At 42.4% G+C, this 14,825-nt stretch overlaps 1 protein-coding gene across 1 annotated transcript; it reads right to left on the bottom strand.

Moving 5' to 3' along the window:
* Nucleotides 1-572: 572 nt before the first annotated feature.
* On the bottom strand, nucleotides 573-8,521 carry skor1b (SKI family transcriptional corepressor 1b). The gene is made up of 7 exons (XM_053426893.1): nucleotides 6,785-8,521; nucleotides 6,371-6,464; nucleotides 6,169-6,273; nucleotides 5,987-6,046; nucleotides 5,329-5,403; nucleotides 1,407-1,481; nucleotides 573-670 (listed from the first exon to the last, which is right to left on the bottom strand). The coding sequence occupies exons 1-7, from the start codon at nucleotides 8,519-8,521 to the stop codon at nucleotides 573-575; spliced, it is 2,244 nt and encodes a 747-aa protein (XP_053282868.1).
* Nucleotides 8,522-14,825: the final 6,304 nt, after the last annotated feature.

Here is a 14,825-nt window from a genome sequence, read left to right as displayed (position 1 = left end):
TAAAAATAAAAAAAGAATGCATGGTTTGACCGCTATATACTTATTTTAGGCCTAATTTCAATGCACAGGCTTTCTTTTTTTTTATTTCACACGTTTAAAGTGCATAACAACCAAACTGATGGCCTGCGGAGGAGTACAGTAAAAAGTAGTGGTCAGCTAATTCACAATACTGTGAGGATCAGGAGCAATGGATGGGCTAATCCAAGCTGCTGTTATTGACATAAGAAAACCCAAATAAATGAATAAATAAACAACCTAGAACTATTACAAGGTACATATACATTGTCATTGCACTTTGCCACAAATAATATATATATCAATTGTATTATTTCAGGAAAGAAAAGCAAATGTCACCTTATGCCAAAATGGACACATGAACGCTGGGAATGTGGATACACATTTTTAAATATTACAGTGAAATAATACACGTCAGTCTTCTCTGGACTCGAGTGTCTCTGGAGGTTATTGTGTCCTCCTCCTCGTGGTTTGCTGTCGGAAAGGAGCTGGAGGTAGGATGAGGTGTCCTCTCTGGTTTCCATCAGGTCAGGTGTATGAAGGTGGAGCGGTGTGGCTCAGGGCGGCAGCAGAGGAGACTTGAAGGAGCAGGAGCCGCTGCAGTGGCGAGGAGTCAACATCTTACACGAGAAATGGTGCAAAGCGTCGTGAGCTTCTATGAAGAAGGGGATATAACCATCAACCGTGAAACGTGCGCGCGAAAACAACACATGATTGACATTTTATACAAGGTGAAGGGGGGTGAATAATAGCCTTACGCACGCGTTTGTGCAGGTTTGATGCGAACAGTAATGTGATCAGCTGATTCACGACCATGCGCAAAACATCGAAACAACTTTGGGTCAAACTTTAAGAGTCTAAAGTTTGGATGTACGGCGGTTAAATGTCTGTCTGCAGAAACGTCTACATGCACCCGCGCTTATATACTTGTGCTTTCTTGGTCCAACTCAAGTGTTAAGCATTGGACACTGCAGAACCAAGACGTAAAGGAGGCGTGTGAGATGAACCGAGCAAAAATCTTAACGTCAAATTGTAATTTCCATTAGGTCACAGGCCACTGCAAATGTGAGGAAAACACGACGCTGATTATGCGTAAGGCAGGGAAACCCCCAGTAAGACACAAACTAGTTCTCTTTTGATTTTAAGACTTTCCCCGAGTTAAATAATTGATATGTAAACAGTTTATATAAGTGCAAGTGAATTCTGCAGGAGATCCGGGCTGATCCGTGACGTTGCGCACACACAGAGCATTTTACTCACAAGCTGTCAATCATCAATCACGCCAGTAAAACGTGCCACGGCGGTTCAATCTGTGAATCGATATAGAAAGTGATGGTGTGTGTGTGTGCACGTGCTATGTCCGCTCCCTCCGCTCCTGATATGTCTCTCACCTCTGACGATGTGAAGCTGCTGAACCATCTCCTCCCTGTAGGAGAGCTCCCTCTTCATCTGATCCTGGAAGTTATCTGAGGGACGAATGGGAGCCACACATTTCAGTCAGCGGGATGGGGTAAGTTTCTAACATCACAGCCAGTCAATGAGAACCAAACGTCACAGAAGCAACATGTTCATTTAACCAGGCTCCCCAAAATGCTGAAAACAAGCCCATGTGTGAGTTTGTCTTGAATATTTGAATGAACCTTGAAAATTGGTTGAGCTGTAATGTCCGAGGGCGTGATGACGAGATCACACTCACAGATTCACTCGCCTCTGCGGGGCGCTGTTCTCAAGCTTAAAACCAGACGGACTCCAGGCCTCCTCCACACTGGCTCATGGTGTGGAGATATATCAATGAGAGCTTTCAAATGGAGATATAAGATTCACCATGTTCAAGAAAAGAAACCTGTAATTTATCTGTGGTTCATTTATTTCTTTTGTTTTTGAGAAAAAAATATTGAATGGAGCAATGGGAGTTGAAATGAGCCATCAAGTGTAAGTAAAAGCTATAAAGTGTAAATCTTAAAGTTCACCATTTGTTTTTACTTAAACAGATCTTTAAAAATACAATTTGTAAATTTAGGGTTTTCTCAATATTTTAATTTGGTCTTGTTTACAGATCAAGATTCGACCAGATCCTAACACTCCTCACTGCCTCCTTATTAAAGTGTTGTAAAAATATGAAACCAATGCTATAGATGGAGGATCAGTCGCACGGTGTTGTCACTCAGTTGTTATGGCTTTGTCCCAATAGTTGGATCCAAATATCATCTATGGATGTACAGAGAAATATAAATGTATTTATGGGTGTGACACACAAAGATCTTAGTTTTACAAAGACGCATCACTGGGAACTCATGTTATATGTGTTAAAAAGCAATGAGACAATAATAAAACCCCATAATACAATTGTAAAAGCCGGAAGTGTTAAATAATTTTTGCTAATTTGTTTATAGGGAAATCCACTATGTGCACACTTCACAGTGGCTTTATCACTTTGTCATTCTGAATTAGTCTATAGTGCCTCTCTAACATGCATGGTCTTGTACAAAGGTGAGACAAGATGAATATGATTCTAAACAACAGTAATATATGTAGTATATATATGTCTATGAGATATTTTTGCTGCATCTTCAGTCTCCAGTTGCTATAGATATCCACACACTGGTCTTTAGTGTATCATTTTAACTTGGACTCAAAACCCACAGAGACTTGGATCATACTGTATGTGCTGTAATGTAAACATTTTGTTAATGAATTTTAAAGTCTAAAGTCTATTGTTTTTCCTCTCTCTGGAGATTTGAGTTTTTTTTTTAAAGATAAATATCATTTTACCAACTAGAGCTGTTCGGGATATGCTGGTACTGCTTTTCTTTTATTTTTCACAGACTACTTTTAGTATCCATTCAAGGTGTTACTATACGTTTGATAGAAAGCTTCCAAATCAGAGTGTGAAGATTTGAGAGGGTGAGATTTTGGAGAAATTATGGACTCCATATCGTCAGTTGCTAAGGCTTCAGTTTATAATAAGCAATATTATCTTTTTTTTGTGATCAAATATTTTTTTGTTGATTAACTGAAATGTGATATATTCATATTCATGCAAAATAGTAAAGAGAGGAATCCTGCAACCACATGCACATACAGAAAACATTAAGAATTGCACAGGTTCAGGACATGATCATTGTAATAAATCTTTCAATGAGTTGGCCACAGCTCGCCAATCATTCAGTGTAGATTCCTTCGCACCATTTATTCTGGCAGTTGACATCTCCAGATACACAACATCCAAAAAACTCAACATCCAGTGTCTAATGACAAGAGAGTGGGGAGACTTCCACCGCAGTGCGACCAGCTTCTTAGCGGCTGTAATACCAGCAAGCACAACCCGCCTCACAGCCCTCGATAGACCAAGTCCAGATAAGTCAGTCAGTAGCAGGACAGGTATAGTAGCTGGAACCGCTACAGAGGTCAGATCTGATAGTTTAGAGGCCACCTTAATCCAAAACTGTTCGACCGGTGGACACTCCCACACCATATGAATGAACGTACCAGGGGAATTTAAATTGCAGAGGCTGCAAGATGGATCATTTATCAGTTTCCTAGCATGCAGTCAACGTGGTGTGAGATAAGTTCTATGGACATAATTGAAATGAATTTGTTGGTGGTCCGGGTTGCGGGAAGCCTCCCTGATATTCGTCCACACCTGTTCCCAGTCAAAATCTGGATCTAGATCAGGGTGATCACTCCTCCATAGCCTATCCAGCACTAGGTCAGAATAAGAAGATTCCAGGAAAAATGAGTATAATTCTGAAACCAAGCCCCTACTATCTGTCCGTGCAGTAACCAATCTATAAAGAGGATGAACAGGTAAAGCCTGCTGTAGCGAAATGCTGTGTGCACTAAGAGCATGTCGAAGTTGTAAATAAAAGAAAAATGAAAAGGCCGGTAAGGCAAAATTGACTCGCAGGTCCTGAAAAGAACCTAAACCTGAACCACTAAAAATATCACCTAAATAGCGGATATTACTGTTACTCCAAGGAGATGCCACGATTGGTCTACTCCCAATCATAAGCCTCTCGTTGTGGAACACTGGAGAGAATGTGTGCCATTTATAGGATATTTTAGAAAGGGATTCAACTGTGCGCCAGGTTTGAATAAGGAAGGAAACTATCGGGCCAAAACGCCGCTTGCATTGTGAGTTAGACATGTTGGAGAAAAGGACCCCTTGCAATGTCATTGGACGAACAATATCTTCCTCCAATCCCCGCCAAGATACAGATATATCAGCATTAACCCACACAAAAAGAGGTCTAAGCACAAAAGAGTAAAAATATAACCTAAAATTGGGAACTGCCAATCCCCCATCTGCCCTGTGTCTCTGCAAGGTTGCCATTTTTAACCGAGGACGCTTTCTATTCCAAATGAATTGTGAGATACTAGACTGAATTTCCTTCCAATAATTGACAGGGGGCGCAAGGGGAATCATAGAGGACACAAAATTGATTCTAGGTAAAACATTCATCTTCACAATAGAGATACGGGCTCGAAGAGAGTTGGGAAGGCTGGTCCATCTATCTAAATCGGATTTCACTTTATTCCAGATTTCTAAGTAGTTGTGGGAAACAATGCGGTTAAGGGAGGGGAAGATTTGGACTCCAAGATATCTAAACTGTTGTACAACAGGAATATTAGGTGGGTACTGTAGTTAAGCAATATTATCTGCACCAGTTTGGAGTTTTATGTGTATCATATATGCATAAATCCAGATGTTTTCAAAATATTTGCTATGACAATTTCCTTTCTGTTGACATTCTAGCGAATTTAAGAGAAATTCTCATATTTCAGCTAAAAATCCACTCTCTCCTCATTGGTCAACATTTTTACATTTTAGATTAAATTTTTTTTCTATATGTACATCTAGAGTATATTTAAAACAAGTTAATTTATTCACAGTATCAATGTTTATAAATTAAGCTGAGCACCAAAATATTTGTTCCTCAACCTTCTTCCCCATTACTATTTTCTAACCATGCGTAAGTATGTTTGGACTTAAGGTTAAAAAAAGAGTCCTCTCAAATCTGTGTTAAAATGGTTTTGGAAACACATTCTTCTAAGGGAGTGTGTCCCTGAACCTCTTAGTGTTTTGGGATGAATGACGCCCTTTAACAGGTTTTTGCTTTGCAGAGAGAGCTCACGCATGCAACTGCTGAGGTGCATCCGGTCATGGCATGGCAAGGCCCGGATCACAAATACGACAGAAGAAGAACACTTAACTTTGAACTGAAAGACTTTAGAGTCTCCATCTATGACATCACTTTCACAGTGATAATAGACAGAGTGGTGGATAAGGCACTGATGCAGAATCTGGCTTACCTTTCAAGTTCTGAAATTCTCGTTCCAGTCTTTTCCTCAGCTCAACCTGCTCTAACAGCTGCTTCTGGAGTTCATCTAAAAAGCAGACACAAATACAGGCTGTTTGAGGGGCGGAGGTACAGAAGTATTGTGTGTCCTTCTAGGGCACTTTTCAATTTTTAATGACAGGGAAGAGGACATCCTCATCATTTACACTGATAATTTAGAGCAGGTCTTTTGGGCCTGAAGCGAAAATAATTATCTCCACTTCTACATTTTTTGGGACACAACAGAAACTGCTTCAAGGGGGAAAAAACTGATATTGATGAATTGTTATATTTTATTTTAACTCTGTCGGAAAATGTGAAGTTTTGCCAGTGAAACTTTGTACATGCGAACAAAGTTAGAAATAAATGTGGACTTTTCCCTAAGGCATTCAAATTTGAAGGAGATGAGCAATGTGGGAGGAAGTTGTTGAAATTACTTTATTGAATGGAAAGTGGCAATATCCTTTTCAAAGCTCATTTTAATTACTCTTAAAACAATTGTTGATAATGTATTAAATAAAATGGATGACGTGTAAAATAAGTGTGATTTCTCCTCATCCAATAGTATAATACTAATACCACTACAAATAATGACAATGTTATTATATCCTTTCTTCGCGTCACTGTCTTACCTTTAGCCAGACTTTCTAGATCTCTTTGTGTTGCCACAGCTCTGACTGGCGCGTCCTCGCCTGAACACACAGAAGATAAATTATATTTCTCTCTGAAAATGAAAAGTGGCGCCTCCGCGTTTTTAAACAGACTTTATAAACACGGAATTAAGCTTATATTCTCCGATCTCAGTGTGACTTACCGTCTTCGGGCTCCCGCTGGTTCTCCTCGCCGCTTTGTTCATGAAAAGATTTCGTTTCGATCTCCTCCACTGTGGAGGACGGCTCCTCTTTACTCGCACCATCATCTTACAGGAGAAAATGAAGCGATGTGAGGTTTTCCCTCTTTTTCCGATTTTTAAAAAAGATTTATTGTTTCAAACGCAGAATAAAAACACGTCTAACCATTAGCTGGAAGAACTCCACTCTGGTAACTGGCAGCTCTGAACTGATACGGACTGCTCCTTTGTTGCAGCCCAGCTCTCTCCGCTGGGAAAACCTACAGGAGAAACAATCACCACTTCTTTCAGCTCGTAAAATTACAATACGTTTATTTAAATTATAATAATTAATTTATATAGTATCTATAATTCATAATTAAAAATGTAGTCTAAAATGGAAGGAAATACATTTTTATTTAAATGATGATTTATGCGTTTTTCTCTGGACATGCTGCGGTTACACTGATTTAACATGAAGGACACAAAGATGTTCATGTGCGTAAAGATACACACAGGCTTTAGGAAAACAAAGCCACTGGAATGGAAACTTAAAAGTGAAGGGTTACAGTTTTGTGTTCCTCAGTTTGAAGCCACTCACTTCAGTAAAAGACGCAGTTATGTGGCTCTCTGATAGCTGCTTGCTGTGCACGTCTCTGTCAGAGGACTGGGCCACGTGGACGCTCGTTTTCTGGGAGTCAAACACCCTGCTCTCCGGCAGGCCCTTACACCCCGACTCCTTAGGTGAGACACTGCGTGCCAAGCCGGGGGGAGTCCGAGCGCACACCGAGGACGGAGGCCGGGAGTCCCCCTCGTCCTCCTCCTCCTCCTCGTCAGGTGTTTTGTTCGTCTCAACGTCCACGTCCGGCTCGCCCTCGCTGTCCACGCAGGGGGACGCGGAGCGGTAGCTGGAGCTCTCGCTTAAAAAATCGGGCGACAGATAGCCGGTGCGACAGTTGTTGTAAAGGGCCCTGTTGCCGTAGAGCTTAGCGATGCAGTCAGCGTCTTTAATGACGGGCCTGAACGCGGACACGTAGCTGATTTTCCGGGGCACAAGCGCCATCCCCTCCAGCGGCCTCGCCTCGTCCCCGGACTTGTCGTCTTCGTTACGCGCGGACTGCGTGCTGGAGCACCGGTCGTTCTCCACCATGCTGTCTTTGGACGTGTTGGTGCTCCGGTCACTGTGCTCGGACATGTCCATGTCAGTCTGCCTGGGCGGGCACAGCAGCTCTGGCACGGGCTTGTGCTGGGTCTGGTGGTACGGGGGCATCGGCAACGCGCCCGCCGCGGGCCAGAACATGGGGAAGGAGTGATAGGCGCTGTCCTTGGTAGCAGGCCACAGGACCCCCGGCAGGCCCGACTTGCTCTGCTCTCCCATGATGCTGTCGTCTTTCTTCTGACACAGGCCGAAGGCTGGGAACCCGTATGGATGAGGGAAGAGAGGTGGTGGGATTTTTTGCAGCATCCCAAACCCTTTATTTGGCACCGGGATGACCGGGTAGCTGCGTGCACTCGTCATGCCGCCGCGGTTGTCCTCGATGTTGATGATTTTTGCAGGGATCTCGGGTGACTCCCGGGGACGGTTTGGTCCTTGTGATTTCATGTGGGATCTTGAATCGGACCCACTGCCCGGGAGCGTCCTCTTCCGACTGCCCCCGTTGAACATGGCCTTCACATCTTCCCATGCGTGGAGTACATCTGTCTGGCCGCTTTTATCAGTTAATTTCAGATGTCGCCTCCACGAGTTAAAATTGGCTGCATCTGGCTGCGTGTACTTGGACTCCGGCGTGCGGTGCGAGTGAAAAATGAATTTATTTGGGGAGAAATACATGTTGCAATATGTGCACTTGATGCACTTGGCTCTGGAGCTATTGTATCTTGCCGGGATGAAGCTGCCTCGACTCCCCCAGGCGCACTCGTGGGACACGTCGAAAGCAAAATTTTCTGGAAGTTTAGGAGGCGCGTGAGCCCCAAGAAACGACTTACAAAGTCTCTCCGCCTCGCGTTTAGTGATCATCCCGCAGCGCCTGGAGGAGATAGGCATGGCCCCGGCTCGGCGGAGGATCTCCAGCTGGACAGGGGTGCACTGGACGCAGGTGATGCCCAGCGCCACACGCCGGTTGTGGATCTCGTTGTAGCTGTAATTCTTTAGGAGGGTGTTGGATATCTGTGCGAGGCAAAGTCTCTCCTGGCCGTCTATCACTAAAGACACGATGGGTATTCCGTACAGCACCGTCTGTCCGACCTGGTTGGGCTTCAGGTTGGTGCTCGGGTAGGACAGTTCTTGCTTGGAGCTGGGTGGGGAGCTGGAGTCTCGCCCCGACGGTATGGAGTCCATGCTTGGAGGCCTGGAGGCTGCGGAGACGACGTTTGACGTGGACATGTGAGTTTTGGACCAATTCAAACCAGCCTCAAGCAAAACTTTATAATACGCAAATTATTCAAAACACACTTTAAGCTCTTTATAGTAGTGGGTATTTATTATTTGTATAATTGTAAACACAGAAACAAGACAAGTAAGTTGCAGGTCAGTGTTTTACTTAAGTCCAGTATTTAACAGATCGGTATTGAGCCATAGCAAAGGTTAATGTTAATGTTCAAATACACCTAAAACTCGACTTTATTTTATTTGCCTGTAACTTTTCAATTGTTAGCATACAAATATCTGCAGGTTAAAGCTCTGGATAAATTCATCATTGCATCAGACCGTGCGTAAAAACCGTTGGAATATCAGATTGGAGTCATGGCACCTGCTGGAAGAGCCTGAGACACAGCTTGAATACTCTCTGCTTCAGTTCCTAAAACTCACCTTCAGTGTTTGCGCAGCTCCCCTCCGTCGTTCCACCACAACGCTGTGATCAGCTGAATGTCGGAGCTGGCGAGAAGTGTGGTGCCTGGTTGATCCGGAGGAAGATGTTTGCTTCAGGAGTGGGTCGCAGTTGTCCGCGCAGCACCGCCTCCTCCCTGCTCACTTGCTCTCCCCCGTCTCTCTCTGCTCCGCTGTCGGTGTGTGCGGATGGTGCGTGTTGTAGCAGCAGCAGCAGCAGCAGCAGTGGCCACATGGCCTGCAGACTGTAGTACAGCCCCCTCTACGACATAGACAGCAATCAAGTGACGGTGAAAACTTAGGGCAAGGCACTCCCACTCACACTGGCAGTCTACATTAACTATGGATTCACAAGCAATGAAGATGGTTGGAGTGTTCGGTGTTGTGGCAGCCTGCAGGTGCACGCATGCGGATAAGATGCTGGAGAAAGTCAAATGATTAATTAGAAAACAGCTAAACATTTGATTCAATACAAACTATATATGCACCATATGTTGAAACATATTCTACATAAAAAAGAAAAGAAAACATCCACATCAGTCTGTCATTACTCAGTATAGCTTATTGTAAGGACCGGACCTTAATGCGTTTAATTTATTCTTTTGCACTTTCCTGTTTATAAAGATGACAGTGTGAATGGATGAGGCTGCAGTGGGATTTGTCTTTCCACTAAAAATTAAAAACACAGCAGGGACCCACAGACCCATTGTTGTGTGAGTGGACGGAGTGAGGGAGCGCAGGCGTGCGTCATGTGCTGGGTTCCCACGGATTCACCGTTTACAAGCTACAACCTCGCCTACACGCGTCTCGACAATAACCAGCGGCACCAAAGGTCACTGTGTGTGATGTGCACTTCAGCTCCCCTCAGAGCCGTGAGACAGAGAGCAAACACAGGGACAACACGCACATACATGCATGCGCCACGACTGACGACCGTTAAACTTTTTTTTTTCCAGTCAATAAAGGTTTTGGGTTAATCATTTCCGTGCATGTGGCACATGCGCGGCGCGCATCACCGTTGCAATATTGATGAAGGTAACAGGACACGCGCCCCTGTTGGTCCTATTGACTCCACAGGGACTGAGCTGTGCAGCGATAAGAACAGTTTGGCCTTAATTATTATGTTTGCATAATTACAACAACAATAAAATTATAATAATAATAGCATTTTTAAAATAATTATATAATAATAATGATAATAATAATAATTAATAGTATTATTATTATTAATTAGCATTGATGAATAGAGTTTATGTGTAATAGATCCTATATTTGGAGACTAATTTCAACGTTTTGTCTTTAAAAACTGTCAATCCTTTTTTGAACAGCTGCCAAATGAAAAAATATATAGTTATGTAGTAGTAAGATTATTGTTGAAATATAAATATAAAACGCTTCTTTAAAATTATGTCAGATTAATTTAAAACGCAGGTAAAAAACAACAGGACTTGAGAACAATACACGTATGAAGTGAACACAATAAAAACAATGCAATTCAAATACATGATAGAAGTAAATGAGATAAAACATAAGACTCACTCCACCAAAATTTATAATTTTCTTCATTTCAATTCTCTCGCATAATGATCTTAGTTTTTTTGCATATATGATTTAATTCACTCATCTTTAATAGATGAGATCAATGTCAAAAAATATGAAGTTAAAAAAAATTTAAATCTATTGGAGAGAAAAAGCCTGCGACATTGAGCAGAGATTGTTCCAGCTCGAAGAGTCCGCTTACATCCAAAGAGTTACAACATTCAAATTATACAGCAATCTCCTCCATCTGCCAATCTATTGATTATTGATTGGATATGGCCTGTTAAACCTGGGCTGTCACCAACACAACCCTCTTAATTAAAAGTCATTGTTACTACCTGATACATTCATTTTATGTCCACTGTGAACAATCCCTGCGGAAATTAAATGAATTAAAATGCCAACAAAATGCAAATAAAACTTTAACATCATCTCAGCCACAACCCCACACTACTGGAGATTGATATGAAATCTGTATTTTCAAACTCGTTCACTGTAAGAAGTGAAGTGTGACGGGTGTGTATCAACACAACGAGGGCAGGGAAATGGGAAAAGTAGCCAAAAAAGTCAGTGAGGTCATTTACCAGGCTCCTATAAACTCTACCTTTTTGTGCCAGAGAGAACGGCTCATTTAAAATGGTGTCTGCATTAATCACAGTGCTGCATCAAAGTATGATAATCACCTGAACACTCTATTAAAATAAAAGTGCCAGCCCAGGGGAAATCTTACCTTACTCTTTAATTGTTTTGAGGCTTTGATAGGCTTTTTAATCTAAGATTAATTTATGCATTCTTAAATAACTCTACATATGATTAATAAGCTTGAAAATTAAAAGGAGACTGAAGCAATTATAACAAGTGGTTGGTCATCACCTCATTAGATGGGTTGAGAAACATGCAATTTGTGTGCGTCTGTGTGTGTGTGTGTGTGTGTGTGTGTGTGTGTGTGTTTGCCTGACTGGGAATCACAAAATGGAGCAGTGGATGAGTGGAAAATGAGTGTTTGATGAAAAAAAGAGCTGGAAAAGAGCTAATTATTCAGCTTATTTCTAGTATTTGCTCTCTATGAGTGGGTGAATCACTTTCATTTATTATTAACTTCAGGATCTATTGCCAGTTTAAACAAGGCCAATCCGAATCAAGATCAACTTCGACTGCTCAGATCGTTCACCGCTGACCACAGCGTCGCTCCTGAAAGGATCCTCAACTGCAGGCAAAACAAAAGGGGAAGATCAGCTGTTTGAGAGGCCACCGGAGAGACCCCGTGAAAACACTGAGACTTGCTAAATGGTTGCTAATGTGTAAACAAGACATCACTCCTCTCCTCCTCTGATGTTTATTTGTCTCCTAAAAGCCCACCCCTGGGTCCTGACCCCCACATCCTCCACCGCTAAACGGAACATTTCTTCTCGCAGGAGGTGGTTTGCAACGTGTGTGTGTGTCTGAGTGGGGTGGGGGTGAGGTGGGTGAGTTGGGGGAGTTCATCACTGCATCAAATGAGGCTGAGCCCAGGGACCCTTTTGTCACAGACAGGGACTCATCTGCCAATGGTGAGCTGTGAGGTCCTGCGGGAAGGGAGGAACAAAGGTGCTAAAAGGCTGTGTGACAATGAAGGTGCTCCGAGGAGAGCCTTCAAGTGTGGGGGACACAGCCTGCACGGGACAAGCTGTGCCAATCACTCTGCAATTACTTTTTTGTGCGATCCAGGGGCCTTGTGAGGGCATTCATGGAGAGACGCAAGGACACGAGCAGCCATGGCAAGGTCCATGTCTCTTTGCGCTTTCCTCCTTACACAGAGCTGACCTGAAACTCGCGATGACAGAAATGTGTAGTAAATCACCTGCTCTTCTGTTGATTCAATTGTCAGAGAACGTGACTGGAAAACCACTGGCAAATTTACCCCCGTTTTTCCCACTGAAGACACATCAGAGAAGAGGACGGGGATGATGAATTTTCACATGAAGCAGGCAAAGTATTATTTGGTACATACAGAAGTAAAGCGTGAAATGAAATGCAATGTGGTAAAGTTGTGCTTAAAGAATTGGCACAAAAGAAATGGAAAAGATAGAAATTCAACATAAAAACTGTCAATATATTGAAAGATAAGAGTAAATCATTTACAATATTATACAAATAGCCGATGATAATTCTCCATCCTGATTGGCTTAGGGAAGCTTATCGTTTCTCAATCTTAAAATAAAACAAAAATTGTTGTAAAACTATTGCATTTAATGTGCTACACTGTCTGGGCATGAGATGACGACTGAGATCAATATAACAAAAATTATATTTTTCTGATGTTTATACATTATAATAGGGAAAATTACCCATGACAAATATCACAAATTATCCTTTTCTATTAAATGAAAGTCCATCATCATCTCATTTTGTTTGCGTTTCATTACAACTTGCTTGAAATTATATAATTAGGACAGCACAGTATGGAAAAAGAACACCATATTATCATATTGTCATGATGTCATTACACTAAAAGTCAACATGATGATACTGACTTTTTCTTTTAGCCCTATCTACCACAAATTAAGGACAATACACAGGCCTCTGCTATTTCATGATGACAACTCTTACACTTAATTGTCATTACAGCGACTGACTCACTGTGTTTAGAGTATTGAGGGAGTTTAAGTTTTGCGTATCAACACTGTACGCTACAGTGTAATAAAGAAAAGATGCAGGAATTTGTCTACATCCAACCTCGAGCAGTTTCGATGGTGTAATGAGGAGTCAAGTGAGAATGGGAATTATCGTAATGATAACAAAGGTCTATGCACCATAGCTTGGGGCTGTATTGTAGGGCATTACCATAAAGATGCGATGTGCTTGTATTGCAGGGTTTTTGTGAGGGAGCAGGCCAAAGAGATAATAACTATTAGTAGATGACAGTGCTTTGTGGGATTCCAGCTGTGGAGCCCAAATTTCCATACAGATAGAATGGCTCTGGGTGGATGATATGCGTGTGTGGGGGAAGGGCTGGGTGACTGTGGTCTCATCCCACACACACACACACACACACACACGGACACACACACACGCATACACGCACAGGTCTGTAAGTGTGAAGTCTCAGTGTTGGACTGTCTTGTCTCCAGTCAGACTTTGGGGTGAGACAAGAGCCTCCGGTTTGAACACTCTCATGGTCTCTGTGGAGGAACTGTCCAGAGTACTGAAACAGTCTGTTGTTGCCCTGCTGACAGCTTTCAAAGTCAGGAGGTGTAAATAGCTCAGACTGTGTGTGTTTGTGTGTGTGTGTGTGTGTGTGTGTGTGTGTGTGTGTGTGTGTGTGTGTGTGTGTGTGTGTGTGTGTGTGCGAACAGAGAACCAGAGATTTCCATCAAGATCACATGCAGGTGAGAGGGTGGGTGACATACTTGTCAGCACCAGGAACTGGGGCAAACAGACAAATATCCCCAGTTCCAATTTGAGGAAAAAAATGTACACCTTCAAGGGTATAAACTTAAAAACGCACAACATCCCCAGAAATACAAGGTGGATCCAGCGTGTATGAAATACTTGCATGAAAAGATCGATACCACTCTCATATCTGCATGGTCAACTATAGACGCTTTCATCTGGGCCTTTCTATTTGGAGTTTGCATGTTTCCCTCCATGACTTCCTGTGGTTACTCAGCTCCAGAGACATGTGAGGTTGAGTGGTAACTCTAACGTCCATAAGTGTGAATGTGAGATCTGTGATAGACTGGCGACATGTCCCGTCTCCCCCACTCTGCTTCAGTCCAATGTGACCCTGTGTGATACTTTAGATGTGCACATATATATATATATATATTACAATTTTCAGGCCCAAGCCTTTCTCCATTGATTAAATTGGCTGCATTGAAAGCCTACCTTTGGCTATCTTCATCACTTGTGTGTTGGGTCTTACAGGTGGTGGCGGACAATTTATGTTGACTTTTACAAATTCATATAATAAAATTACAAATGCCCAAGATGTATTATTTAAAAATGTTTGGACGTTTCCCTCTAGTATTGTCTAGTATTTATGAAAAGCTAAGATAAACTAAGCTAAGCTAAGCTAAACAGCTTCCCCGTTGAAGGACAGACATGGGAGAGGCATAACTCCTCTCAGCTAACTCTCTGCAAGAAAGTAAATGCAGGCATTTTCCAAAATGTCAAACTTGACTTTTCATGTTGAAAACTGGACCTGGTTTTACATAATAATTAATTCAACTATGTGTCCGCTCTATGTGAACTGGAGCATCAGCTTGTGAGAGTGTCATTATGACCCAGAAAGGAC

This window comes from Pleuronectes platessa, chromosome 7 (assembly GCF_947347685.1).
Source record: "Pleuronectes platessa chromosome 7, fPlePla1.1, whole genome shotgun sequence".
NCBI lineage: Eukaryota > Metazoa > Chordata > Actinopteri > Pleuronectiformes > Pleuronectidae > Pleuronectes > Pleuronectes platessa.
This window is presented reverse-complemented; position numbering and strand designations above follow the sequence as displayed.